Source organism: Tamandua tetradactyla, chromosome 7 (genome assembly GCF_023851605.1).
Source record: "Tamandua tetradactyla isolate mTamTet1 chromosome 7, mTamTet1.pri, whole genome shotgun sequence".
NCBI classification, from domain to species: Eukaryota; Metazoa; Chordata; class Mammalia; order Pilosa; family Myrmecophagidae; genus Tamandua; species Tamandua tetradactyla.
The window spans coordinates 125119044-125146813 of NC_135333.1; the positions used below are offsets into that span (position 1 = coordinate 125119044).

Consider the following 27770-nt stretch of genomic DNA (forward strand, 5'->3'; position numbering starts at 1 on the left):
AAAGGATTTTCAGAGAAAGAGTAGTGCCCAGTTAAGTGTCCAAACAAAGAGCAGGGTCAGGAGGCAGCCCCCATTGCTGGATGGGGTTTTTAAACCCGCTTTTATTAATTGCAAGTAATACAAATATTTCAAAAATATAAACAGACACTTAATGGCGTCCTACATTTCAAGTTTTTGAATACAACAGGTTTATCAAACCATGAATCTGTAACCAAAGTAATCACAATCCCATAGCCCAATCACAGTGGGTAGCAGATCCCCTACCCTCCAAATGGCAACTTGAAGGGGGAAAGCAGCACGAGATAAAATGTGTCACACTTGGGGTAATTACAAGCGAAGAAGCTCTCAGGGCTCAAAGAGAAGGGTCTGCTCTAGGGACAGGCCCTACAGCATTAATGGAATGGGGCAGCAGGCCAGCACCTCTGACCTCCCCTCCTCTGGTTGAATGCAGATATTTACTGGCTTAAAAACAAAGCTAAACTAAACTAAAACTCCATTTTACAAAAAAGGTAACTGAGGGACAATGGTGCCAAGTAATTATGTTTTCTTCCCCGGAAACTTGGTCTGGCCTGGACACAGGCACAGGACAGTTTAGGAAGCGGCTGCCCTATTGAGGACCGAGGAACAGGGTAGGGGCAGCAGAGCAGAATGGGATCCATTTCCCAGGAAATGACTGCCTTCAGACTTCCCATGCTTAGCACAAAGAAGCTTCTAGACCATTGTTTAACTGAGGTGAATTTATACATTTACAAAATGGTCAAAATCTTTGGGAGACAGGAGAGAGCTAAACAAAGTCCCAGGTAAATCGAACTCAAATAAACTCAAGGTTATCTATTCAGCAATTAAACATGTATTTAGAGTCAAATTCCTTAAGTCACTTAGGGTCCAGGACACATCTGTATTCCTCTAGTAAGGGACCCATGGGTCTAGAGTGTCCTCTCTACAATGTGCAGAGTGGAAACCCTTACCTGAACCCTTTTCTATACTGGTCCTGTGTCCAAAGCTCCCCCTATGAGAGGGACACGAACATCAGGCTTTTGATTTAGAAGCCCAATCAGAGAGACACACTGTGTCCCTGAAGAGGCACCTTAAAAACTGAACGTGGCAGGTGGGCAGTCCCTGGCATGGCTTGCATTGGCGCTGACCTGGCACAGCGGCCTATTGCCTCCCAGAGAGACCAGTCTCAAATGGGAAAGGCTTGTGGGAAGTCCTAGAACAGATCCTGGGATGATATGGCTCCCTCCCAATCTTGCCCTCCTCCAAAATTGAGTCTGGCCTGATTCCTCTGAAGGTTTTACAACCATCATTTGCCCCCAACACACCATGCAACTGGAAACTGGACAGCAAATGACTTTGGGCTGGCTCTGGTCCACATGCATGGACACTGTTCAGGCTTATTTGGCTGAGTGTCTTCTCCAGGGAAAGGAGAAGGGGAAGTGCGGATGGCATTTCTGTTGAGTAAACTGTAGGCAGGCGGGGCAGGGTTCTGATAGGAGCGAGAACGGTTTTGATAGGGACACTCCCATCAAGTTATCCTGGGCTCTGGTCATGGGTCACACTCTGGACATTTGGACAAGCCTGATAGGGAAGGGGGTAGTACTTGTTCTATCTACCTCTACCTAGAAAAATGTGGAAATACAATTGGGGGAAAAAAGGGTCCTTAGGAACTGGATTAGCTTAGGGCCTCTCTTATTGCTTATATTGTCAGAAAAGCTTGACTGGGCCTAAATGGCAGAAGTGTAGCCCAAGGTCTAACACTTAGGGTAGCTTTGGGAGAGCCCCCTCCCAAACTATTAGGATAGAGACTTAGATGGAAGCTATAGCTGGCCTTATGTGTCAGAAACTCCCATTTCCCTTCAGATGTCATGCCTGGGCACTAGAGCTCTCTTCCCTTTATCTAAAGCAGGACCCCACAGGTTATCAATGAATGATGCTGGGGAAATGATGATATAGGCTTTAGGAACTCTGTTTCACTGCTGTGACAACAAAAGGGAAGACGAGGACTTAGAACCTTGGGGCAAGGAGGGAAGATGGCACTACTTTCCGAGAGAAAGATGCCAGCCAGCCAGCTACCACTTAGAACACCAAGCTGCTGCCCTGTCCCACCTGGCTGGTTCTGGGGGCTGGGCCTACTGTGGAAACTGAAGATAATGGAATTGAGCCCTGAGTGGAGGTGTCCCACACCTGAAGCATTTATAAAGGCTCTGTGACACCTGCCTACAGGGAAATCAGAGTTGGGGACAGGAACTCCCTCCTACCCCAGAAGAAAGGAGGGAAGACATAAAGAGAACCCCACCCAGCCCTGGGGGAGGCCATGATTAAGGCAGTGAAGCTGAGGTGGGGCTCCCTTTAGGAGGGCCCCCTTGTGCTCCCAATTACAGCAGCACTTCCCCTTTCGTTTACTACCCTGGAGAAGATTCCGTTTTGTGACAGTTTTTTAAAGCATTCACTATTAAGAACCTTTGAAAGCAAGACACCCAAAGCACAGGTGCCTGAGGGGCTCACTCACACCTGAGCTCTTTTGGGCACCTGTTACCAGAGGCATGTGTGTTGGCTGGCAAACCAAGTAGAAAGAACATGAATTCTCTCAACCCAGGAAAATCCGGAGTGCTTCTGAGGCCCTGGAGAGAAAAAGTGACAGCCAGAAGGGATGAAGGCCGGAGCAGACAGAGCTCAGCACGGGATAAGTCCTGGGAAGACACAACAGGAGGGGGTCCTGCCAAAGAAACAGGAGGGGCTGGGGCAGCCTAGGGCTGCCCTTCTCAGCCTTTAGAACAGAAGTCCTTTCACCAGCACCAGCAGAGAATCCCTGAAGAGTAGACTTACGGAACCAGTCCCAAGCTTGGCAGATTTACAAGCTGAAAGGACACACACATTCATGCTTTGGGATTTTCCTCTTCCTTGCAGCCCCAGCTCCCAATCCCCACATTCACTTCAGGGCTGGGACTGCAGCTTTGTCAGAAACAAACCAAGCCTGACACGCCATATTTAGAAAGAGAATTTTAAAACAGGTCAAAAGAACGGAAATCAGTTATCTGTCCTCTTCCAGGGCAGGGAGAAGACCTCCTTCCTCATAGGTTCGACTATGGCTAGATGCTGAGGAAGGCAGGTCCAGTGCCCAAGCCACTGGGGAGACACAGAAAGGGCCCATGCCAGGCACTCGGAGGCAAGTGCAGCCCTTGGGCCATAGGACCCGATGGCCACTGGGGCACCAGTTCTGGAAACAAGTTCTCATCTTCCCAGAAGTGTCGTCTTTTTGTCTGCAGCAGCTGGCTGGAGAAAGGTTTCACAAAGGTGTGTGCTGGAGGCACCCGAGGGCAGCCTCTGACCCTTCCTTTCTTCTTGGCATAAGCCTTACAACACTGAGGAAAGGCCCTGGGTTTGGCAATGGAGCCTTCAATAGTCTTCAACCCTATAAAGCTTTGTGACTCTTAGGGTGACTGGAGAGGAGATGAACTTGGGGAGAGTTGATCTTTCAGTTTCTCCCCAACCAGACACACCATATATCCCATGGCCACAGTTCAAGGCAAGACATACATACACACACACACACACTCTCTCTCTCTCTCTCACACACACACTCACATACACATCTTGGAAACCCAATTCAGGAAGCAGGTAGCTCTGGGTATCGTTGGTCGGTTATCTGCCCACTTGGCATCTAAGCTGTCCTAAAGCTCTTTCCAATCATTTCTCACTATTTCTAGGCCCCGTTTGGTGAGGAGCTCCAACTTCTGCTGTCTGTATGTCTGATCATAAAGGCACAATGTAGAAAAGTCCCCTGCTGGGATGGCCATTGCTTGGAAGCAGGGAAGGCTAAGGGGCCCGAAGCTGCCCAAGGCTGGTGTAGACATCCTCTGCTCCACTCAACTCCTCAAAGATGGGGATCAGGTTCAGTAACTCAGTATCTGCCATATCATCAAACCAAGACTGCACAGGTACCTGCAGCAGGGAAAAAGGTGGAGTTAATTTCCCAACTGCCAATTCTTCCCTTCCCTTGCCCTGGGGCCCCTGGAGGCTGTAGACCTACTAAGGGTGGGGCACCTCTCTGCTTTAACCCATAGTTCCACAGCACAATCCCTTTCCCACCCAAAGCAGGTACTTCGAGTCCCTGCAGAGGGAGCAGGTCTGGACCACTCACTGCGTTCTCTGGGTGGAAGATGTAAGAGGCAGGCGAGTTGTCCAGGATAAGCGTTTTCCTCAGGTCCCTCCCCAGGCGGCTAAGGTCCTTGACGTAGCAGCCCTGGTGGAACACACAGGACTCACGGAATAGGCGGGCCCGGAACACCCCACACCGGTCCAGCAGGTCCGTCACAGGGTCAGCATACTGGGAAGAGAGAAGATGTTTGGGTGCAGTCCTGGTTCCACTGCGGTATCCTGTGGACCAACAAAGATGGTCCACCATCCTATCCCTGGCGGCCATATCTGTTCCTGATTCTCTTTCTCCCCCCTGCCCCCAGGTACCTTGGCCAGGCTGGCAGTGAAGAGAACACATTCAAAGAGTTCCCCCATTCGTCTCAGGAACTCATCCACATAAGGCCTCTTGAGCACATACACCTGAGGAAAAGCAGAGAGGCTGGTTGGAGGCACCCCTGTGAGGTGGGAGCACTGATGTACTGGTCTCCTTCACCACCTTCATAATCAGCAGCAAGTACGTTCAGACTTTACCCTAGCTGGACTCCCAACCCCAGCTATTCGGACCACCTGGCTGGTAGCCTTCACCCCCACAGACCTGTACACAAGTGTAAACTCCATTACCAGGCTTTTGCTGGCTTGGTGACTCCAGCTTTTTGACCCAGTAGCCATCTCGGTTTCCTGTGGTGGACCATCAGCTGCCTCCAGAAACAAGTAATCAAGAATAGGCCTCTCAGATGGAAACAGCCTATCCTGGATTACTTGAATCCAGCCACAGCCTCTGTGGGAGCTTCATGTTCTCAGTTCCAGCACGACAGTCTATGCAGGCCACCATCAGGCACAATGCAGACACTCCCTGAAACTTCATGTCTTCACATGGCTTCTCTGAACTGTGCCAGGGAGAGGTGACATTTTCCCCTTCAATGGTCTCAGATAAGATATCCCTGCAGCTTCTCACTCTAGTGCCCCCAATTTGTGTTCACACCTGTATCCATCTCTAACACTCCATGCTGTCCACCTCTTATGATCTTGCGCATTTTGGCCTAAAAATTTCTTTGGTTATATGTCCTCTATCTTCTGCATTCTACTGCTTCTCTGCCTCTAGTCTCTTTCCCGCCCATCCAATCTACACAACTGCTACTAGAACCATTTTCCTCAAAGTCCCTCTAGCTACATCACTCCCTGGCTCAAAAAGCCTGTGCCTACCCTGACTTTCCCCTGTCTGGGATTTGATTCTCTCTCTTGGAGCTGGCCTGAATTGGCCACCAACTTACCAGATACCTCTTAGCTCCACTGCCGGAACCCTTTATTTACCCCAGATAGCCCATTTTTGGTCTCTTTAGCCTGCAATTTCTTCAACCTTCAACACATCTCTCCCTCTTTCCTAGCTATTTATCAAGGTTGGCATCCCTCATCACCCCTCTTTGCTTAAAACCTGCTTTCTGCAGGTAGCCATCCCTTCTTTCTATCTTGCCCCCTTTACATTATTCACTCCCCTCCTTGTTAACCAGGAGGTCACAGTATCTATTTGTCATAGGTTCTGCATATCTATCCTCAACTATGAAGGGCTGATGGGCAGGGTCTGGGCAGTCTAAGGGCCAAGCCTGGTTTTGACAGAGGCTGTGCGCTGTGAGTGGCAGAGTGCTCAGGTTAGGGAGTAAAGAAAGCCCCTAATGGATACAGAAAGTGGTAACTACCCACCAAAGCCTCAAATCGCATTTCCCTGAAAGTAACACTATTATTTGAACAGGTCATGTGAACAAGCATCAGGGCTACCAGGGCATCTGTTCCTGACTGGGATATTCCTGGGTCAGGCCAGCTGGCAGCTCCTGGGAAAGTGAATGACCTTTCACTACCAATTCTGCATGATCCTTAAGCCCAGACTGAGCTGGCTAAGCAGGGCTGGAGCCTGACCTTGTTTAGATGTGAGTGCTCTTTGACAGATATGTTTTGAGCACTTAGGCAGAATCCAGTGCTAAAAACTTGAAAGAAGGGGATCTCACAGAGGAGATGCCTGGGTAGGGGAGGAAAGCATTCACTAGTTAGACAGGGCTGAGTGGGCATGGGAAGGCAGACATTCCAGGTAGAGAAAACAGCTTCTAGTGGTTTTCTTGCCTGTATCAGGCAGAGACACCAACTATTCAGGATTAGAGAGAATGAACTAAATCATATAACAGTGCTGGCCACATGGGGGTGATCACTAAGTGATAGCTATTATTATTATCAGATAATGTAAAGTGGTCTTTCAAAGAGCCTGACTGCAAAGAGAAGAGAAGGCTGACATCCAGAGGGGAATGAGGGGCTGAAAAGTTTTGAAGATAAGAAAGCCTTGGGTGTGAAAGACACCAATAAGATGGGAGAGGCTGAAGCTAAAGGAAAGGGATCACGAGAGGGAACAGAGCCCTGAGAGTGGCAGAGGTTCCTGTGCACAGGTGGGAGGCTGGGCAGGGTGTACCGTGGTAGGCAGCTCACCTGGTGAGTGGTCCCCTCAATCTCTACAGGCACTATGAAATCAGCATTGTTGATTGGCTGGAAGGCAGAAAAGTGACTGAGGTCAGCATGGTGGGTAGGAGAAAAGAACCCCACCACACCCTACACCCCTGCCACAGACACTGACCGTCCTGTCCCACGGGAGGAGCGAGAAGAAACAGATCTTAGAAATTCTACAAAGTTCCTCCTGCCACCCCACTAGAGGGTTTTCACCCCAGTACAGGGTACACTATGCCCTTCTCGTTTTCCCTGCTCACCTCGTCACCCTCCAAATTCTACCTGAGCTCAGAGAGCTTCAGGCCTTCTTGCATTAATAGATGTCCTGCTAAAACTAAGAGAGGGGCAAGGTCCAAGGCTTATTCAGCCACTCTCTCTGGCCTGCTCTGTTCCGAGCCCTCATGGTTCTTTGTGCTGTGGGGCCACTGGGCAGAGGCTGCCTGCTGACAGAGACTGGGGGTAGGAGGTTCCTACTCAACATTATTTGGCATAGCCTCCAGATGCCTGTGATGCCTAGCTGGCCAAAACACCAATGGCCAGGGCTTCCCCTTCTGGCTGCTCTTATATCCTCAACTTTAGGCCGCCTCACAGCACCTATCATCAGACACATGAGAATGCCCAAGTTGGACCCAGGCTTTGAATTACCTTAAAGGAGCTATGCACAAGGGTTTCGTCCAGGTCAATGACCACGCAGATCCTTCCTTGATCTTCCTCTGTCACCTCTGGGAGCAGGCAGGTCCCTGGGATCTAAAACCAGAGTCAGGCTGCTGAGATCCGCCCACCGAGAAAGCCTGGTCATTCCCTTTGGCAGAACTCTGGGAATAGGTGAGCTAACTGATCACAGATATGGAGCCACCCCCGCTAATTTTACCAACCAAGGCTAAGCAGCACTTGAAGGTCAGGAGGTAGAGAAAGAGACACAAGAGTTGGCTTATATCTTGGTTTCCAGCCTCCCATTAGGACTATTACAGTGATCTGGAGACTAGAGATGGGGGCCAGAGCTGGTGTGGAATGGGTATCAGCTGCGGGAAGAGGGCATGTAGCACTAGCTGTTCCCTCAAACCTAATGCCCTACACATACTGGGCCCTCAGAAAATATCTAGAAAAAAACAGCTTCCCAGGGAAGGGAGTGGCTGGCCAACCACTGAGGAGTGAAGGCATCACTCTACAGGGTTAGCCACGGTCACAGAGTCCTGGGCATTTAAGAGACCCAGGCCTTGATGATACGCCTGAGTATTTTGCTGACCTGGTGACACATTTAAGTCACCCTGTTGCCCATGCAGTGGAAGAAAAACTTACCCTGCCAAATTCACATACCTGATAAAACTGGTACTGGAGACACTGGAGCAGATCCGACTGAGGGAGAGAAGGATGTTGTCAGCACCAACCCACCGATGCCTCCTGCCCTGCCCAAGTCACTGCTTCTGCCTCAGGCTTGGAGGGTGACTTTCTCCCCCAAGACCCCAACCACTTGGAAGCTCCTAACATGATAGAAGGGAACTGGGCAGGAAAGAGGAAAAGGCCAGAGCTTCCTTTCCAAACCAGGCTTGATGAGGGATGGAGAAGTCTTCTAAGATGCCACGACCTCTCAGGAAGACAAACTGAGGAACAGGGAACTCAAGAACCTGATTCAGGGGCACAGAGTCAAAGAACCAAAATCTGAACTCTTCACTATGATGGTATAACCTCCTGCTTAGTCTGTGAACCAAAGGCTTCTCTTTGAGCACCCTTGTTTTCCCTCCTTGGGGAGAGATAGAGCACTGAGCCCCTATAAAGCAGCAAATAGGCCAACGTGAACACACACATGGGTACCTGTGGAGCATAGAGGGATCAAAAGACTTCTACCTTTTGCTAATAATAAAAATGCTGTTAGGGACTTGTAAAAAGTAATGTGTGTTTGTAATGCAAAACCTTAAGGAAAAAAGTTCTAGCCCTTTAAAAAATCTTAATGTTGGTATTTTACTGTATTTCCTTTCAAGTTTGTTTTAGCACTCTTTTTTTTTAACCTAATATAATACTATGTAATTTTACATTTTGCTTTTTGACTTAATGTTACAAGTCAATAATTTTCCATGTATTACAAATTCTTAAAAATCAATCGTTTAATATTTCTTTCATGTTGTACTTTATTTGATCTCTTCCTCCTTATTGGAGAGTGAAGTGACTTTTCACTAATGTATATGTCCTTAGGCCAGTTTTGAGAGAAGAGAAGGATGGACTAGGCCTTGAAATGCCAGAAATACCATCTAGTCATCGTGATCATTCAAAATGCCCACAGGTACAGTGAGTACTGCTGAAAGGGCTTATCAAGACTGAGGTAGAAAAATCTTATGACTGACAATCCCTTTATTCAGCATATGGACAGAAGAGTAAGAAAATAAATAAATAAATAAATAAATAATGGAGAGGAGGGATGGGATATTTTGGGTGTTCTTTTCCACTTTTCTTCTTGTTTTTATTAGTTGGAGTAATGAAAATGTTCAAAAGTTGATTATGATGACAAATGTGCCACTATATGATGATACCGTGAACCACTGACTGTACAATTTGGATGACTATATGGTATGTGAATTTGTATCTCAACAAAGCTGCATTAAAAAAAAAAAGACTGCAGTAGAGTTTTAGTACCCTGCTCCTTACAAGTTGGGAACTTGGAAGGTAGCTTGCATAGTAGAAAATAACAACCACAAATAAGGCTTCAGAGCCAGAGAGATCTGAGTTTGAATCCTAACACTGTCATTTATTAACCAGGAGCTCTTCAGGAAGTTACTTAACCCCTCTGGGTTTCAGTCTCCACATGTGTAAAGTGGAAATCCTATCCCACCTCCTTGCAGGGCTGCTGCATGGATCACACAAGACAACATATGCACTCTGTAGAGTTCCTAGAATCTGGAAGGATTCTGGACTACAGATGCATCTTGGTGTGGAGGCCCATGCCCCAAAAGGGAAGGAGCAGAAAGGAGGCAGACCACTAAGAAAAGGACACAGAGGCTGGACCTCCCTGTCCACATGTGGTATCCTGCAGGGATCTCCTACTAGCAGCCTCTTCCTTGCCAGCATCCTGGCAACCCTGATCCAGCTACCTTAGCAATGGTGTTGGCTTCCTCCTTGTATGCGGCGAGCTCAGTGGAAGAGCTTGACTGACCAACATGCTGGGCACGAAAACAGCAGAAAAGAGCCTTGAAGATGTTACGCCCACGAGGCTTCTTAGGAGAGGATTTGGAGACCAGGCCTAGAGCAGAGGGAATGACAGAGGAATTAGCTACAGGGTGTTTACAGGTATCCCCATGCCCACATCCCCTCCAATCTCTCTGTAAGCTCCACAGAAGTGCACAGGATGTGCTTGGCAAATAACCAAAAACAGCTATGGAACATACATGTTCTTTATTCCAACATATTCCCTTCAAAGCAGAAACAGAAGGAATTACCCACTCTCTAGTTTTAGGTAAAAGGGATCTGAGCTGCAGAGGATTTGCTCTTCATTCTATTGGGGGGTGCTCAAGATGGGGCCAAGTACAGAATCCAGGTTCTGCTGCTCTAGTAGCAGCACTCTGAAGGTGCCCTCAAAATTAATGCACATAGACAGAAATCGCCCCAACACCAGTTCCAAGGAGATTACCTGCTCCAGACAAGGGAATAACCCAGTCCCCTTAAAGATGGTTAGAGGCACAATTCTACTCAGTGACAGCTTCCCTAAATGCTGGCTCAATGGCAGCAGAATTGAGCCCAACCTGCCTAAAAACTCCAGAAAATTCTAAATTTGATTGTGGAGATGTATGTACAATTATGTGATGATACTGTGAGCCAGGATTGTATACTTCAGATGGTTTGTAAATACATCTCAATAAAACTGCATCAAAAACAAAACATCCTCCAGAAGAGCAAAAGACCCAAGGACAAAGCTGTCCTCTTCCTTCATGCCCTGTCTCCCCGCCACACTCCAAGCCATTTTCTTTAATACTTCCACCCTTCAAAGACACACGGCCTGGGTGGGCCACGGTGGCTCAGCTGGCAGAGTTCTTGCCTGCCATGCCAGAGACCCGGGTTTGATTCCTGTGCCTGCCCATGCAAAAAGACATGGTCTGACTGGTAAAGCACAGGTAGATTGTCCCTTTGGGACACATTCATCCAGCCTTGGGTTCTAGGCTAACATCCCTGCTTCTAGACTGCAGCTACTTAGTCTTACCTTGACAATCTGGGTTTGGAAATACAAAGCCATTTTAACAGGAGGTTTGGCAAGGTAGCCCCAGAAAGGCAAAACTGATATAAAAACTATGGGCATTTTACAGGAGCAATAGAAATAAATTTCAGAATACCCTCTGCAAGTTTCTCTTGCTTTAGATAAACTGTTCTGACAACTGTTGAGCACAAGTAGGAAGATGCAATGGGTATTACGGCCAGGAGGTGGCACTGCACAACCGCTGGCAGAACAGTCCTCAGCCACAGGACTCCTCTCCCCTGGGCCTAAGTGTCTGAGGGCCTGGGCTGTAGATGGAGCTAAGGATGAGTCTGAACTATTCCAGTTTAAGCACAGGAAAATTACTCTGCAGGAAAATAAATACCCCCAAATGTTCTTGCGGGGAAAGAAAAGCAAACAGACTGTGTCATGTAGGACAACCACCCTTGTGTTGTTTTAGGGGGAGGCAATCTGGTAGGGGGCACCCAGGAGCAACAGGGAGATCCTGGTTCTGCACCAAGGTGGCTCTTACAGAATTAGATTATAGAGAAAGCCATTTAACACCTAGTTATCAGGTTGTCTGGGCAACTCGAGAAGAGAAAGAAGAGGAGAGAAAACCAAACTCTACTCACTAGAACCATGGTCCCTAAACGGCAGTCAGTCGAGAGTGGCAGCCAGCACTGCTCTGACTCAACAGAAAGACCGGGACTTCCTGCAGGTGCAGATGGAGGGTCTGCCCTGGAGGTCACAGCTGCTCTTCTAATTGGCTGGTCCCCAGCTCTCTCTCCCTCCCCTCTGTGGGTTAGGGCCAGATCCCTCAACATTGTGATGACCATCAGAAACCTTCTGGAAAATGATCAGGTCTCCCCAACAATTAACCTGAAAACCTGGATGTCCACTTTTGAGCTTTTTTTGGTCTGAGGAAGGACCTAGATTTCCAGGGCCTGTTTATTTGTCAAGAAGGAAGAAGTTGCACGGGGCACACTCCCAAGATCCTTGTGGCAAGGAGACAAAATTCAGACAAGAGCTCAGTACCCAGAGCAGGACTAGAGGCTTCTAGGAATTCTTCCTTGTTCCTAATCTATGCAGAAAATGGAGGAAAAGGACAACCTGCACAGCCCACGTTAAAAAGACCAGGGACTCAGGGGAGCTGCTAACACAAAGCTACAAGACCAAAGGTGAACCATTGTTTTTCCTTTGGTTTATGGTTTCTTCACACAGAACCACAATCAAAGGCTTAACCGGGGCATGGAGCCTTTCTTAAAAGGCCACACAGCCTGGGTCTTTCCTGAAGAGAGGCCTTCAATAACGCACTTGGCATCTGTGAGATGCCGTGAAGGCTGAGTAATCAATCTGAGGCAGAGGTGTGAAAGGGGCAGCTTGCTGGGGCCATGGAAAGACAGGACAGGCAGAAGTGTAGGGGATGAGTGTCTGCTTGAAAACACAATGTGAGCAGGCAGCCCTAGGGCTTCAGAGATCACAAATGCCTTGAACTCATGGGCATGAAGAGGGCTGGTGCTTGGGGAGAATGTGGAGCTGTGGGGCCTGTGAGGGGCACCCCAGACTCACAACAGCCAGGAGTCCCTCAGTCCTTCCCCAGGTTTACACTCTACAAACACTGCTTCTGAGCATCCATCAGGGCCTGCCTCAGCCTCCCCACAACATGGCTGCCTCCTGGCAAGGCCTGCAGAGGCCTCAGCGGGTACATTCATCAGACTATGGCTCTCTGTGTGGCAGATGTTCAATAACTTTGACTGGTTGAGTGAATGATTCTGGGGCCTCCAGGGCCTCTGTCAGTTTTACAATCAAGCCTCCATTGGTTTGCAACAGCTCATAGAGCAGGAAACAGAAAAGCTTCCTTTATGTTCCTTTATGAGAGACAAGCTTGGTTCTGAATGAGAGGAGTGCCTGAGGCAAGATACTAAATCTTTTTGAGACTCATTTGACATGCCATGCCCGAGTTAGATATTTCGCATCATAATCTCATTTAATCCTCAGTATAAACCCATTTGTAGGCACTAATACCTCATTTTACAGAAGAGAAACTGAAGCACAGAGAAGTTAAGTGACTTGCTCAGGGTCACACAGCTAATATAACAGAACCAGGATTTGAACCCAGAGCTAAGGTTCTTAATTCCTTAGGGCCTCTGAAAGCTCAGAAGTACCATGGGTATCTACTCATGCAACAACTGGGAGGTTGCCTAGCACTCCAAGGTCTTTTATTGGGAACTTTTGCTCTACTTCTCCTCTAGGACAGGCTGGTAAAGACCAATTTGGGGTCCAGTTCCCATTCTTTGCTGTCTCTTGGGCAGGCCACCAAATGTAATGTGGAAATAAGGTTCTGGGATTCTGCTCTGGGCCTGGCTTCACCCCAGTCCTAGCCCTACACCTGCTCTAAGCAGCACTTACCTCTGGGAGCATGAGAAGACAGTGAAGGAGATAGGCAGGACAGGGGCCAGGAACTTTGTTCCAACACCTGCTTTGATCAGTGGTTTAAGGGTGAGGGAGAACCACATACCAGAGTGGGATGTAAAACTCATGTCAAAGAGCCTTTAAAACAACTCCTTTCAGCCAGTACTCAGCATTGTGTCCCTGACAACCAGGTACAGGGCACCTCTGTCCTTCCATGTATGATGAGGAAAGGAACTGGCCACCCACCCCAGGAGAGAAACACTGGGTATACAAGAGAACTCACAGGCTCGTGCGGATTTCACTGTACACAAATTTTCCAACAAGGGTGGGAAGGATTCCAGTGGGTGCCACGTAGCCCCAACCAGCTGCTCTTCATTCCCCTGTTACCCCCTTTGTGGACATCCAGCCCTTCTCTCCTGCCCAGCTGCTGATATGCATCTGTTTTCTTTGCTCCAAATATCTGGTTTGTTGGAGAAAAACAGCCTAGACTAATGGGGAAACCAGCTCTGGCTTAAGAAGAAAATGCACAGGAGGCAAAGGACAAGGAAGCTGGCCCACCCCTCCAGCTCAATGCTGCAGGGTGTAGAGAGAAGGGGTCCTTGGAAGGTTCCCCTCCACCTTGATGATCACCTGGGCTTAGTAACTTTGACTGGTTATTGAGGGGGCTGGGGCCCAGGCTGTGCATTATAATTACTGGCTGAACAATAGGGAAGAGCCATACAGCCTCTCTGCGCCTCAGTTTCCTCATCATAAATTGGGATTATAATAAGACCTCACTCATGACCAAGCAGATAAACAAAACATACAGTGATGCACAGTGCAAACTCTAAAGCTGAATGCTGTGCTTGTTTTAAATGTTTAGGGAGAGGTGACTGGTAATTGGCTCTCCTGCTCCCATCATGTGGTTGAAACTCATGAGAAGATAAGGGAAATGTGCTGTGCCCCAAGAACTCTGATCATGAGCAGGATTTCAAATTCTTATGCCTTCTCAAATCCACTACAAACATCGTTTTCTAGTGTGCAAACTCCCCAAATGTTGGAAAGCAAGGCTAGACCGAAGCCCTCTAAGGTGAGACAATCCACTTGAGGCAAATCTGCAAGTGTGGCCCCCTCCCCTCTCCATCATTCCCAGGAAGCAGCAGATGAGGACACTATTTACCCCTACCTCTTAGAAGTGTGCGTGCGCGTGCGCACACACACACAAAGTCAGGCTTTGCCAGGACAACACTATTTTTATCCTTCTGAAGGTCAGGTCCAGGTATCACTCCTGCCAACCACACAGCTTTGTGTCCCAGCAAAGGAACTCCTCACATATCCGCTTGGGATTCGGCAGAAGGCAAGCTCTCAGGCTGTTGGATTTTAACAAGCCCATTCATGTAGAAGGATGCTTTCTTGGTTCATCCCTCAGAAGTACTTCCTTCCTCCCATAGCAAAGGATTATGTTCAGATTGCTATAAAATGGCCTCTCTGAGGGGCCTCCCTTCCCTTAGCTATTGGAGGTAGGAGAGTATTTGGAGCATTTCCGGCCATTCTTGGCTGGCTGCCTGGGCCCTGTGGCCAAGATACATCTGATTGGGGCTTCCCATGGAGAGGAGTCCTCCCAGGTCCCCAGCAAGGGGCATCTGTGCCTTGGCTAAGGAAAGGCCTTAACGTGCCAGGTGGACGGAAGGGCTCCTTGGACCAGCAGGTGAGTCAGCAGGGGAACAAAAGGGAGAGAGATGCCTAGAGGTCCCCCACACAGAAATGACTAGGCAACAACAAGACCGTGTACCAGTTTTCACAATGCCCAACTGTTGCTGCTCTCTCCGGTGACAAGGAAGACAGGGCCTCCTCACCCAGCTCAGCACCGACTTCGAAACTTCCAAAGAGCAGTTGTGAATTTGACTGCATGGATTTTTAGCCAGGCTGTTTGGCTGACAGTGCCTACTGGGCACTGAGGCTCTCCCTGTAGCCAGCAGCTAGGGGCAGTTGTTTCCATTACTGCTTCTTCCCAGGTAGGAGGGCTCCCTGAGTTTCCCTCTTCTTTCTATAGCTTCCTTTGCAGGGTCTTATATCAGCTCTGGTTTTTAATGCGACCTGTGGGGTGGGGGTGGGGGAGGTTGCATGTTACATTGCCTCTTGACTTTTCCCTGCCCCTTTAGCATCTGGTCTCACTGATCTAAAACACAGGGTCTAAACTTTAAGATCTTCCCCTAAGAAGGGCTCAGCTCTGGGAGCAGAGGATTTCTGGCAACTTCTCAAAGGTGATCCAAATACTCTGTTGATTTCATAATCAGCCTCTAAAGTTGTTGCCAAAACCTCCTGGGAAGCTCTAAGGTTCTTAAAACATGGTGGGGTGGGTAGGAGGGAGCAGAGCCTCAGGACAGAGGCAGCAGACAGGATGATTACAGACCGAAAGAAAACGTCCAAAACTTGGTAGGGTCTGAAGACCCAAAGACCATCCATCCAAAAAACCCAAAGGGCCCATTAAGAGGCCCACCCCATGCTGCATCACGGCTGGAGCAGAGTTGCCATCATGGGAGACTGGTCACCACACATGCCGACCTTGAGCCCCACCTCTCCCTTCCTGTGGGAGCCTGTGAAGCTACAAGAAACCTGGCAAGCAGGACACAAATACCCCCTTGGTGACTGTTTCAGTCCCTGCCTTGACCCTCTGCCCCTCACTCCCAGAATGCTTGGATTTGGTTACAGAGTAAGGAGAATCCAGTGCCTCTTTACCCACCCACCCCCCCCCCCCCAGCAATGAAAGCTAGGTAAAACTGTTTTAGGTGACACATGCATGAAGTGAGATGAAGAAAGAGAAGCAGAGGCACAGGACAAAACCCGGGAAATACCAACTGTCTCTCCTCTGACCAGTGTGCAATATAATAGTTTCAAAAGGTGCCACAGACTTGGGTTTAAATCCTGTCTCGACCATATAAAAGGTGTGTGACCTTGGGCCTCAGTTTCTTAATCTGTAAAATGGGAAGACTAACACTGCTCTCATCATGCTGTGAGAATTACAAGGCAGTTAGTGTGTGGCTTAGCCCTGGGGAAAGCCTGTGTCAGCTGCTAGTCATTAAGCGCAAAACACTTTCATACCCTTATCTCAGTCTCAATTTCAAAATGTTCACACTAAAAGGGATCATGGAGATATCTTCCAACTAATTTCAGAGGTCACACAACAGTAGTGATAGGACAAACCTGGGAAACAGCCTTTTCTGGGACTCCACAAAAAACAATTACAACCACACACAAAAAAACAACTGTTAGGTTGGCCAACCAGGTCCTTCTTTGCCTGATTGGCCTCTGGCAGAAGAGCTGAAAAAGAGCCTGCCAAGGGTAGCATCAACTGCCAGGGACATTTACCTAGGCCCAGCCAGCCAGGACAGGTGGGCCATCTGAGAGAGCCTAGTGGGAAGCTAGGGAGCCTGGGTCTTAACCCAGTTCAGTCTCTCAACAGCTTTGTGGTCTTGACTAAGGCACAATCTTTTTGGGGTTCAGATTCCTCACTGGTTGTCAGAAATGAAAAGGTCTCCCTTGCATGGTCCCCTACAAAGTGGCTTTTGACCACCTGAAGTTCAGCTTCAAAGGAACTCTAAAAAGTGGAATGCATGATGCAAATAAGGCAGTGTGGGTTATGGCTAACACTAGACAGTATGGTTCTCAGTCTTGGATGACACTTAACTAGCCCTATACCCTGGAGCAGAGTGCTTCAGTTCTCTGAGTTGAGGTTTCCTTACCATCAAGTGGGGATAATTCTTATGTCTTGAGGTTATGACAATTAACTGAGATATAAGATATAAAATGCTAGGAACAATGCCTGATTTCATGGCAAATGCTCTTTGGGGAAGCAACTACTACTTCATCCACTAACTTCAGGAAATTTTAGGACTCCCTTTGAGGAGCTACAGGATCTTTAACAAACAGTAAAGCTGGACTCCTCGAAGGGCATCTTCCTGCTTAGAAATAAATGGGCAACTGGGGCCACTGCTGTGCTTACTTGGTTCTTCCCCAGGGACCTGTGAGAATCACAAGGGAGTTTGGAACACCTGCATGCCTGGTCTACCTGCCCAGCTCTGATTTAGCAGGTCCAGGGCAGGATCTGTATCTCCAGCAAGCATCACAGGAGATTCTGATTTGTGTCCTGGTTAAGAGCCACCATCTAGAGGTTGCCATGGGTCTGTGACTAGGAAAAGTCCCCCAGGTGCCACACCCACTGTTTGAACTAGTCCCCCAGGGTCTGGTTTTCCTTTCTAGCGGTACTTGCTCTATTCCACCCATGGATCAAAAGAATTGGGCCTCGTGTCTCTTACTAGGGGCCCCTGTTTCTGTGAAGGAGATCCCCTCTCTGCTATGGGAACTGAAGAGCTGCAGTCCCTGTTCAGGGAGGGTTGTTTCACAAGACTGTGTTATGGGATTTGAGCCTTCCCAGGAATTCTGCACGGCTCTCACTAAGGTGGGGCCACACTTGTCCCCTGGGAACAGTGTGGATGGGAAAGGGCAAATTCAACAAGATAAAAAAGTTGTTCATATGTCAAGAGATAAAAGGCATAGGCAATAAAGACTAAGAGCAAAGCCTGATGGGGGCAGGGAACCAAGCATCCTAAAAAGTGGAATGCATGATGCAAAGGAGAGGCAATGGGGGTCATGGCTAAAGCAGGCAGGTCCACACAAAGATCGGATTCAAGTCAAACCCTAGAAAAACTGAAGAATAAAACTGGGCACACTCATTCCTCCTGCCCAGAGGGAGGCTGGAGTGCTTGCTGTAGTACCCATCCTGCAGTCCCACATCCTGGTGCCCGCACAGCCAGACCTGTGGAAGGCCTGGGCGCTTTGCCAGGCAAAGAAACTCTGTTCCACTTGGTCTCTGGTCCAGAGAGCCTTCCAATTCCAAGCAGTCAACTTCTCCACTTCGATTTCTAATAGTTCCTTCACAAGACATACATGTTAATACACTCATCTGCATCCCAGCTGGGAACTATCCCTCCATTTCAGAACAGGGACGGAATTATGTCAGGGACACACCCAATTCCGTGTCCCCAAGATAAATGAGTTCATTCCAGGCTTCCCAGAGCTGGCCAGCCTGAGACAGGATAAAAAGCAGTCTGATGCTACTTCTGTGCTTTTACAATACCGTTTTGAGTACTGATTCTGTCCACTTCGGAGAGGTCCAGCAACTGCTAGGAAGGTTTAGATTTTTGAGGCTCTTTAGAGAAAGGGCATGGCTCTCCGGCTTCCTCCTGCGCCCCCACTCCCCACACCCCATACCCAGAACAGTAAAAGCACCAAGGCACAAGCTACTCATATTAGTGTAGATTAAATCCCATCCCAAACCGCACTGCACAAAGAAGGCGTCTGTGCAACCAGGCTCTTAGCAAGCCTCAGAGGCTGAGCTTTTCATAAGGCCCAAGCCCTCACGTCAGTGTCCCCTTTGACCCCCACCACCTGTCTTTAACAATAAAACCCCCATGACTATGTACTATTTGCACTTTGTGTCCTTGGGGGAAGGGAAGAGGGAGTTGAGCAGTGGTCCAGCGTATAAAAAAGGACACAACGTTTATCAATCATCTACTAAAGTGCCAGACATTACAGAAGGGTAGAAATCGTTATTCCTATCTCACAAATAAGATGCCTGGAACATTTATGTGAGTTGTTGAAAGTCTCATTGTGAATAGGAAAAGCAAGGATGTGAACCTTCTCCCGCTTGTTCCGTCCCACTTCACCCACTCCAAAAAAAGGCCTCCCAAGTTGGGAATAAAAGATAATACACAAAATTACTCAAAAGCTAGCAAGAAGAAAGCTGAGGAGGAGGAAGACAAGGAAGAGAAGCAGAGAGTGTGTGTACATGAGTGTGTGTGTGTACACACACATATATTTACATATTGCTTTTGTCTTTCCATACTGAGTTATGAACACGTCTATCAATTCTCCCCAGAAAGATGAGGAGCATCAATTCAACTTGGCTGGAGATATGACTTCTACAGTGTTCACCATTTTAACAAAATCTGTGATTATAAGGAATTTGGAAGGTCTCACAGAGAGGATGAAATGGGCACCTCTCTGCCACCCAGTTTCCTTAAGACCCCTGTAGCTAAGAAGGGAGGGGGAGGAGAACACCACTTCTTCTGCTTAGGGGTTTTTCACAGCAATTTGAAAGTACTGCTCAGCTGAAAACTCTGAAAGTCAACCCCCCAGCCCTGTGATGTTAGGTGTTTCTTGCCTTGGGGTTCTTTAAGAGTGAGGAAACTCAAGCAAGTGCCTCTAAGAAGGCACAAGAGAGCCTTGGCCTGCGAGGTCCAGGATAAGGAGAGCAAGAGGAACTAGCCGGTGGGAGAAGCCAGTTATAAATATGCCCCCAGGACCCTGCAGGCAGTGTCAAGTAACACCCCACCCACCCACACACACACACAATGCAAGCCAAGGAGGAAAGCCTGGACAATACTCATTTCTAAGTTTTGTAAGTTAAGGGCTTAGCTGCATCTACAGGGAAAGGAGTTTGAGCTACTTCTTGAGGGAATAAGGCAGACCTTCTTTCCTATGAGGAGAAAGCAGGGCTAGAAAAACTTGCCACCATTCTCATTCTGAGTGATGGTCAGAGTCCCTCAGGAGAATTTTTGCTTCTATCTAACAGAATGAGTCCAGTTTCACATGTGAGAAGAGGATACCGAGGTATCATCACCTACTCCCTGAAAAGAAGGGACATTAGGCCTCCTGACAAACAAAAAATGTCTCCACTCCCTCAAAGGGCCACTGAGAGCTCTGAAAGAGGCAGCCTCCATCCTCTTATTTCATAAGGGGAGTTTAGGGGGTGGGGCCTGTTTCCCCATCTAATCCCAAGGCCCTTGGCCCAACATCCCAGTAATGGGGCAACACCTTCCAATGGGACTGCAACAAATGGCCCTTCTCTTTGCCAAACTGATGTTAACTTTTTAAAAAAATTTTGATGTTATACACAACTGTGTCCCTGTTCTACCAGGAAGCCATTTCATCCATCTGTCTCGGAAGATGATCCAATTTTGGTCCTTTTATCATCAGTGCTTTCAGCAACTTTGTTCTACTTCCCCTACTGTAATTACTTTTGAATCATCAACACACCCAGACAGCCTTAAAGCTCAGCAAGCAGAATGCTAAAAAAGAAAAGCATATCCACAATGGCAACCAAGTTCTCTAAAAAGCCACTTAAGCCAGGAGCAATTTTTTTCCCCAGAAATTTACTAACACACTGCCTTATACTCCTTTTTCATGGGAGTTAGGATGAGGGGCAGGGATAGGGAGGAGGGAGGACAAGGAACTCCTAAAAGAGCAAATTAAAACATCTGCTAAAAAAAAAAAAAAAAAGATGTGAGATTTGCTTGTAAACGACAAGGGACTCTGAAAGTTGGGTTGGTAGCTGCTGGGTGCCTAGGCAGTACAGGAAGTATACCCTCTCTGGAATCCAATCAGACTATATGGGTGTGAGAGACCTGGATGGCTGCTGGCTTGAGAATGTAGATTCCTCCAAGGATAAGTTTGAAGAGCGAACCCCAAAAAAGAAAATGAAAAACGTAATTTTCATTTTCTTGGAGTGAAAAACACTCCAAGAAAATCCAACCAACAGCACCAACTCGGCCCTATCAAAAAGTCATTTGCTTTGTTTTCTATAGTTATCTATTCAGTTCCCACTCCCATTCGCCTTGGTGCATGATACTTCCAGCTCCTGAGTTGTAAGGTGCCCCTTCAGCAGCTCGTGGCTCCCTCACTCCTTGTGTGGCCCCACAACGTGGCATGCACTCTCGTGAGATAAGACGACCTGCTAGGGAAGCACTAGGTAGTTCCCTCATTCTCACCACCATCTGCCTCTCTCAAACTCTTCTCCATCCAAGTTTCTCCACCTCTTGATGGCTCTTGGGGTGAGAGGTTGGGAAGGGAGTGGGAAGAGTCAGGACTGAAGTTATAAACACAGGGAGCCTCACTTTTCCAGCCCTCAGCAGAGTGGGGCAGCCAGAGGAAGCAGTAAAGTTGCTCCCTGGGTAACACAGCCTAACGGGTGAGGCCGCCAGGAAAGCAAGGACCCTGCCAACATCAAGGTCAGGGAGGCAGGGGCTTTGAGGGACCAGGTTCTGAGCAGGCAGGGCTCCATTCCCTCTTTAGGGCCCACTTATTTAAAGAAGGGTTAGTGATGCATTGAAGCACACACTGTGACACCTCACCTCCTCAACTCCCCAGACTCCCCTAAGGGAATTCGGGAAAGGCTGATATCACCAATCCAGCTTCTGTGACTCTAAGCAAAATGAGGCAGCTCCTTGGGACTGTGAGCCCCAGAAATGCCTTGCTGACCACTGAAATGCTGCCAAACAGGAGAATGTGGGGCGACAAAGAGGCGCTGCCTCCCCACCAGGCCTCTGTATACTCAGTGGCAGCACTGGGCCTTCATGCCCCGTTCTCGGGTGTGCTTTGTAGAGGGGGGCCGCCTGGGACTTGGTACCAAGAACGTGCTCTCTCCTCAGCCTCAGGGCCAGGGGGTCCCGGTTCGGGGAGTTCTCCCTTAGAAAACCCGACGCTAACCCCCACCACACGCAGAAATCCTGTCCGCTATTTTGGACACATTCCTCAAGGCCAAAAGAAGAACGTGGGGGAGGGGAGGAAGAGTTTCAGGGCCTCTCCTGTGTCCAAACTGAGATTCCATCCTCGGATTCAACCTTTCCCCGGCCGCCGGGGACAGGCCTCGGCCTCATCCTGCTCGCGTCCCCAAAATCACCTCAAAGAGGGCCGTGACACCCCTCGTGCCTCCACCTGACCCTCAAGAGAGCAGGCGGCCGCGAGCCGCTGCTCACAGTGAACTCGCATCTCCTCGCTGCGCGATTCAGAAACACGCCGGGTCTGATGCCTTTGACGAGTTATGTAACCAGGGACACCGCTCTCGGGCTAAACAAACGCGGCTCTGTGTGTGCAGCGGCGGCCCCGCGGGAGCGCACCCGGGCGGGGAGGGGCTCCGGCCGGGGCTCGGGGTCGGGCTTGTTTGCTCAGCGAAAGCGGCGGAGGCAGCCAGGCGAATGGCCCGCGTGCCTGTGATCCCGGGGCCCAGCGCAGAGTCTGGGCCGACCGAGTCCGGCCGGTCCAGCGCCCAGGCCCCTCCCCCACCCCGGCCGCCCCCGCCTCCAGGAGGTGAACTTGGTCCCAAGTCCCGCCGGACGCCGTCACCGCCCGCTGCAGGAGAGACCTCGCTTGTGGGCCTGAGAAGCACTGGACTCCAGTCCCGGCTCCGTTCCAGCTCCGGACGCCCCCTACGGGCCCCCCCCCTCCCCATCCTCTCCCGGTGGTCCTGGGGCTGCCGCGCGCTGCGGTACAGGAAAGTGATGGCCTCCCTCCCCAACTCAGGAGGAGGCAGACGTGGGTGGGCTCGCGCTTTGAAGCGACCCCTCCGTCTCTCGGCTTCGGGGGGAGGGGGTGCACGGGACCCGGTGACAGCTGGGTGGATACCGCCCCCCCTCTTCGAGCGCGTCTGAGTGCCCACGGGGGTCTGAGTGCTGACCCGGACACGGGGGCGGACGGACTAAGAGATCCGATGAGCGTCGTCGGGACTCCTAGCTCCGAGCCACCGGAGGCCAGGGGCCGGGACCCGGGTTCGAGGCTGTGCTAACCCCCTCCGCGCCCGGGGGCGACGCAAAGTTTTGGAAGTTGCTACCCCTACCTTGCTTGGTGAGCACCAGGGCGTCTTCCCTCCGCGCCTGGGTGATGATAGAGCCGTGTTCCATCTAACAATCCCGCGGGCCCGGGAAGGCTGGGCGGGAGGACGGGCGGGCGCGCAGGCTGGGCAGGGATGGGCTGGGCCGGGCTGGGCTGGGGGCCTGGGCGGGGGCCGGCTCCGGCTCCGGCTCCGGCTCCCGAGACTCCGACTCCCGCGGCTGTTCACATCCCCCCTCTCGTTCCCTTCCCGTGCTGGGAAGGGGGGCGGCCTGTACGGAGGGCGGGCGGCCCGGGCAGCGGCTCCCCCGGGTGCCCCCAGCCCCGATCCCCCGGCGGCAGCTCCGGGCTCCTCAGTTTGGGTCCAACATGGAGAATCCGGGGCGAAAACAAGAGGAGGAAATGGGACACGGGGCGGTTTCCAGGCTCCCCCCTCCCCTCCGTACTCCAGATAAACAACCCGCGGCTGCGGCGCCCACCCCCGCGCGCTTCCCGGCTCTCGACCCGGCCTCTCCAAGGTCCGCCGGTGCTTCCCACTCCGGGGCAGCGTCCTAGGCCCCCGGGCCCTCCACCTGTGAGCAGCCGGGCCTGCGGACCGTTCCAAGGTTTGCTATTTTGTTACGGAAAAAGCGAATCTGCGAGGGGGGTGGGGTGGCGGGCGGGCAGGCTGGCAGGGGAGACTTGAAACCGCTCCGGCGCTCCGATTGGCCCGCTCTTAGAAAAGGGGCGTGGTCTCTCCTTACTATGCGGTGCGAGGACCCAACTACATTCCAGTCGCTACGGCCACGCCTTCGGGCCACTCCCCCCTCGCGGGGCTGCGGCCTCCCAGTCTCTTCGGCCACACCCCCTTCCCAACTACTTAAAAGGCCACGCCAAAGCTCACGTTTTTCTTCTCGGTGCTAGGATGAATGTGCTCAGTGTGTTCATTTTGGGGAAGGCGGAATGGTTCCGCCTTTCGGGTAACCAGGTTGAGCCAGGCTGGGAGGATTCTGAGAAGTTTCTTTACTTTTTCCTTGGCCCTCGAATCGTGGACATAGTGTTTCACATAAAGGGTGTTACCGTCGAATCCTAAAAGGGGTATATGTGTGGGCAGACCTAGGACTCCAGAACGTCAGAGCTTGGAACAGAACTCGGAATGGTCTGACCCCACACACTTCGCAGATGGAGACCCGAGGTGCAGTGCTTTACTCAAAGCCAGTCACTTACTCCCACTCAGGACTCCACCCCTACCCCATACTTATACACAGATAGAAGTCTCAAGGGAAGAGCTTCAGCTCTATGGACTTTTATGCTGCCCTCCCAACTTGATCTTTAGGCCCCAGAGCACCCTCCGCTGGCTGTGATTCCTGGTCTCTAAGCCATCTTGGGTCTCCTGCTTAATGTTATGGGTGAGGGGTTTACATTTGTTCCCAAGAGGTGGGAGGTCCAAGAAGGCAGGTTTCAGCTCAATGACCGCTTTTCCTGTGGTCTATGTCTATTAACTGGTGCCATGATGCTTTTTGAACTACCAGGGAAGGGAGGGAGGAGGTGAGCTGTTCAGGTCAAGGCTGGCAAGAGTAATGTAGGATGAGTTTGCACTGGGTGACTTCTGAGCCACTTCCAATGATGATAATTATGATTCAATGGAACTCACCTCATGGCCAAAGAAGGGACTTCCAGAAAGGTCAGGACTTATTTCTACCTGAGGAATGAGTCTTCCTGATGCAGTACCCATTGCCCAACATGCACCAGGTCTCATTGGTGGTTGGAGGACAAATAGGTCATAATTTGCCAGGTACTATCAAAGACCTGCCCCCAAGGTCCCGCCTTCCTGAGGACAGGTGAGGTAGTGCTATGTAGGTGCCTGTGTACCTTAACAGCTCATGTGCACTTGTTCCTACTGCTCCTACTCACACATCCACACAGCCTTTTTATATAACACCATTTTAATGGAAATGCTGTTTTTCCAAAATGAAAGTGGCTGTTAGCAGAAGATTTGAATGATGCTTATGTAACTTTAAAAACTGAGTTTGGGTAGATTTTAATTCATTAATAGAAGGGGAATTGGAGGAGTTCTGACATATTTACCTCCCATCATTATCAAAAGATCATTAAAACAATAGGATCCGTACATCTTCAATATTCACCTTGTTAGGGGGACTTTTGGGGCCCTGCCCCCACCCTCTTGCAAGGTTACAAGATAGTTCAGTTGTGGTGGGAGGAGTGGGAGCAGGAGGGGAGGAGGGAAGGGGGAGATGGGGTGTGGGTAGGGCAGAGAACTTGAGGCCTGGTCAGGGACCGAGTACCCCCAGCTCTGTAGCGTTGGGCAGAACATTTCACCTCCCTAAACTCAGTTTCCTCACCATTAGAGACAACCCCCCAACCTCTTTTATAACGTTTTATAATTTGCAAAGTACTTTCACATACATTATCTCCGTCACCTGATCTCTCACTTCCTTGAGGTTGACAGAGCAAATAGTATGCCCATTTTGTAGATGAGGAAACAGGGTCTAGAGTCTCTCAGCTTTTTACCAAGAAAAGGAGACAGGATTAAAAGTTGGGTCTTTAGACTTTTAAGACCAGAACTCTTGACACTTTGCTATCGTTCCCTTCCTATCTATAGGATGGAGGAGATACTACAACCTAGACACTGGCTGATCTTGCTAAGAGCTCTGAGTGCATCACCTTCTTTGGAAAGCCCTCCCAGATGCCCACTCTCATGTCCCAACTTTATAGCCTCTTGCATACTCTCCTATATACTCTTTATAGCATCCTACTACATACTACATACATTGTACCCTGTGTTGCATCTGTTAGTTTGCCTACTGGCTTTCTAACCAGACAGTGGATTGACACAAGGGGCTATCTTATGTGTCATTGGGTGTCTTGTGCCTCACTTAATGCCAGACAGTGCAGGTGCCGTTTATGTGTTTGCTGCATGCATCTTGACTCTGATTTATCAGTGTTTTTTTGTTCGGGGATTCTTTAAACATTTTTGACAGTGACCCTCTAACAAGAAGCATATTTCAGAAAATTTCACAGGAGTATACTTATCCTTGCTATATATAGCACACTGATGTTTTCTATTGCATTCATTGCATCCTATTTCATATTTTAAGGTGCTGGCCATGACTTTTGATTTCACGACCCACCACACCTGTGTGCTGTGGACACCTACTGAATACAGGACTCTGGATGTCCCAGAGGGATACAGTGGAGATGGCCCTCAAGAACCTCTTGCTTTGAAGTGAAAGAAAGGTTTTAAGCATAAGAAAATAGACAGAAACCTTTCAGAGGCCAGAGGCAGAAAGGTGGGAATAGAATCCAGCAAGGAAGGGTGGATGAAAGAGGAGTGGGTGGATGAGGGAGGAGGCAGGAAGGAGGGAGGGAGGAGGGGCAGAGAAGGGGCGGGATGAGGTAAAGGTCCCAGAGAGGTCTGGTGAGGACCCTTGTGCCTCCAGAGATCACAGAGGCAGTGGCAGCCTTTACAGCTTACTGCAGTCTTGGAACCCAAAACACAGACAGACAGACAGGCAGGGCTCAGACTCTTTTTTTTTTTTTTTTTTTAATATTTTTATTGAGAGATATCCACACATGTGAAATCCAACCATATTATACAATCAGTGCCTCACAATATCATCACATAGTTATGTATTCTTCACAATGAACATTTTTTTAAGAACATTTACATCACCCCAAGAAAAGAAATAAAAAGAGAACTCTTATATCCCAAACCCTTCTTACTCCTCCCTCTCATTCACTATTTCAATCTGCCCAAATTTTATCCTTGATCTGCCCCTATTATTTATTTATTTATTTATTTTTACTCATCTGTCCATACCCTGGATAAAAGGAGCATCAGACACAAGGTTTTCACAACCACACAGTCACACTGCAAAAGCTATATCATACAGTCTTATTCAAGAATCAAGGTTACTGGAACACAACTCCTTTCAGGTACTTCCTCTAGCCACTCCAATACATCAATAACTGAAAAGGGGTATCTATGTAATGCATAAGAATAATCTCCAGGATAACGTCTCAACTCTGAAATCAGGGCCCAGGCTCTTGATGGCACGTGCTTTGCACTGCCCTGCCTCCAGTTTACTGGGAACAGGGCTCCACTCCAGAAAGCAATTTGGGGTCATGATAGGCCTCTTTCCTATGGTTTAGGGGGTGGAAGGGGAGGGAGGTAAGTGCACATTCTAACCTCTGCCTAAATCAGCTTGAAATAACCTGTCTACAGGCCCTGGGCCGGTTGCTGTTTGTGTGACTTTAGATAGTCCATTTATTTTAGGTTTAGGTTTAGGTTTCTAAGCCTAATAACTGTCCCAAGAGAGAAAGCTCACTGGCTCCACTTACTCCTCTCATCCCTTTCTCTCTGACAAAAAGGTTTAGAAACAGCAGTGAAAACAGTGGGGTGATTGGGGGTGGGGTTCGCAGGGAGTAACTGTTCCTGTTTATCTCCCAGGCTCCTGGAGTCCGACAGAGTGTTCAGAGCCAAGGATTCAGAAAGGGAAACAGAGTTAGAGTATCTTCCTCTATGGGAGATGCTGGCTTGCTCCAATACCCTACCCTTTTCGCGACAGAAAATAAGCACAGGCTTGGGCCAACGAAGATCTTTCATGACCCTTTCCGATGTCACTGATATGTGACTTTTTTGGGTTTGGTTTTTGCTTACCAATGGAACACATCCATTTTCTTGGTTTCTCTGATTGTCTCTGCAGAGTCTCAGTTCTGTTTTGAATTGTAACTGGGAAGGTGGGGTCTCAGCACCGGGTTCCAGAGCCATGTACCCTCCTGCCACAAAGCTTGTGCTGTTCTGTCCTGGCTGCTCAGGGCAAGGTCCTGGGGTGGGGTGAGGGAGGGAGCTCCAGTGACTATGACTAAACCGCTGTGGAAGTGCCAGATGCTGGAGGCTGGAGAGGGAGGAGCT

General features: G+C 49.4%; 1 protein-coding gene and 1 long non-coding RNA gene across 2 annotated transcripts; one reads left to right on the forward strand and one right to left on the reverse strand.

The window, feature by feature from the left end:
• Positions 1 to 56: 56 nt before the first annotated feature.
• On the reverse strand, positions 57 to 23459 carry CTDSP2 (CTD small phosphatase 2). Its single transcript, XM_077111239.1, has 8 exons — positions 22863 to 23459; positions 9705 to 9853; positions 7939 to 7977; positions 7267 to 7368; positions 6607 to 6663; positions 4465 to 4557; positions 4142 to 4327; positions 57 to 3942 (listed from the first exon to the last, which is right to left on the reverse strand). The coding sequence occupies exons 1-8, from the start codon at positions 22924 to 22926 to the stop codon at positions 3817 to 3819; spliced, it is 816 nt and encodes a 271-aa protein (XP_076967354.1). The 5' UTR covers positions 22927 to 23459; the 3' UTR covers positions 57 to 3816.
• Positions 22124 to 27714, forward strand: LOC143642616 (uncharacterized). Its single transcript, XR_013155756.1, has 4 exons — positions 22124 to 22870; positions 23307 to 23460; positions 25954 to 26145; positions 27306 to 27714. It is a non-coding gene; the product is annotated as an uncharacterized LOC143642616 (long non-coding RNA).
• Positions 27715 to 27770: the final 56 nt, after the last annotated feature.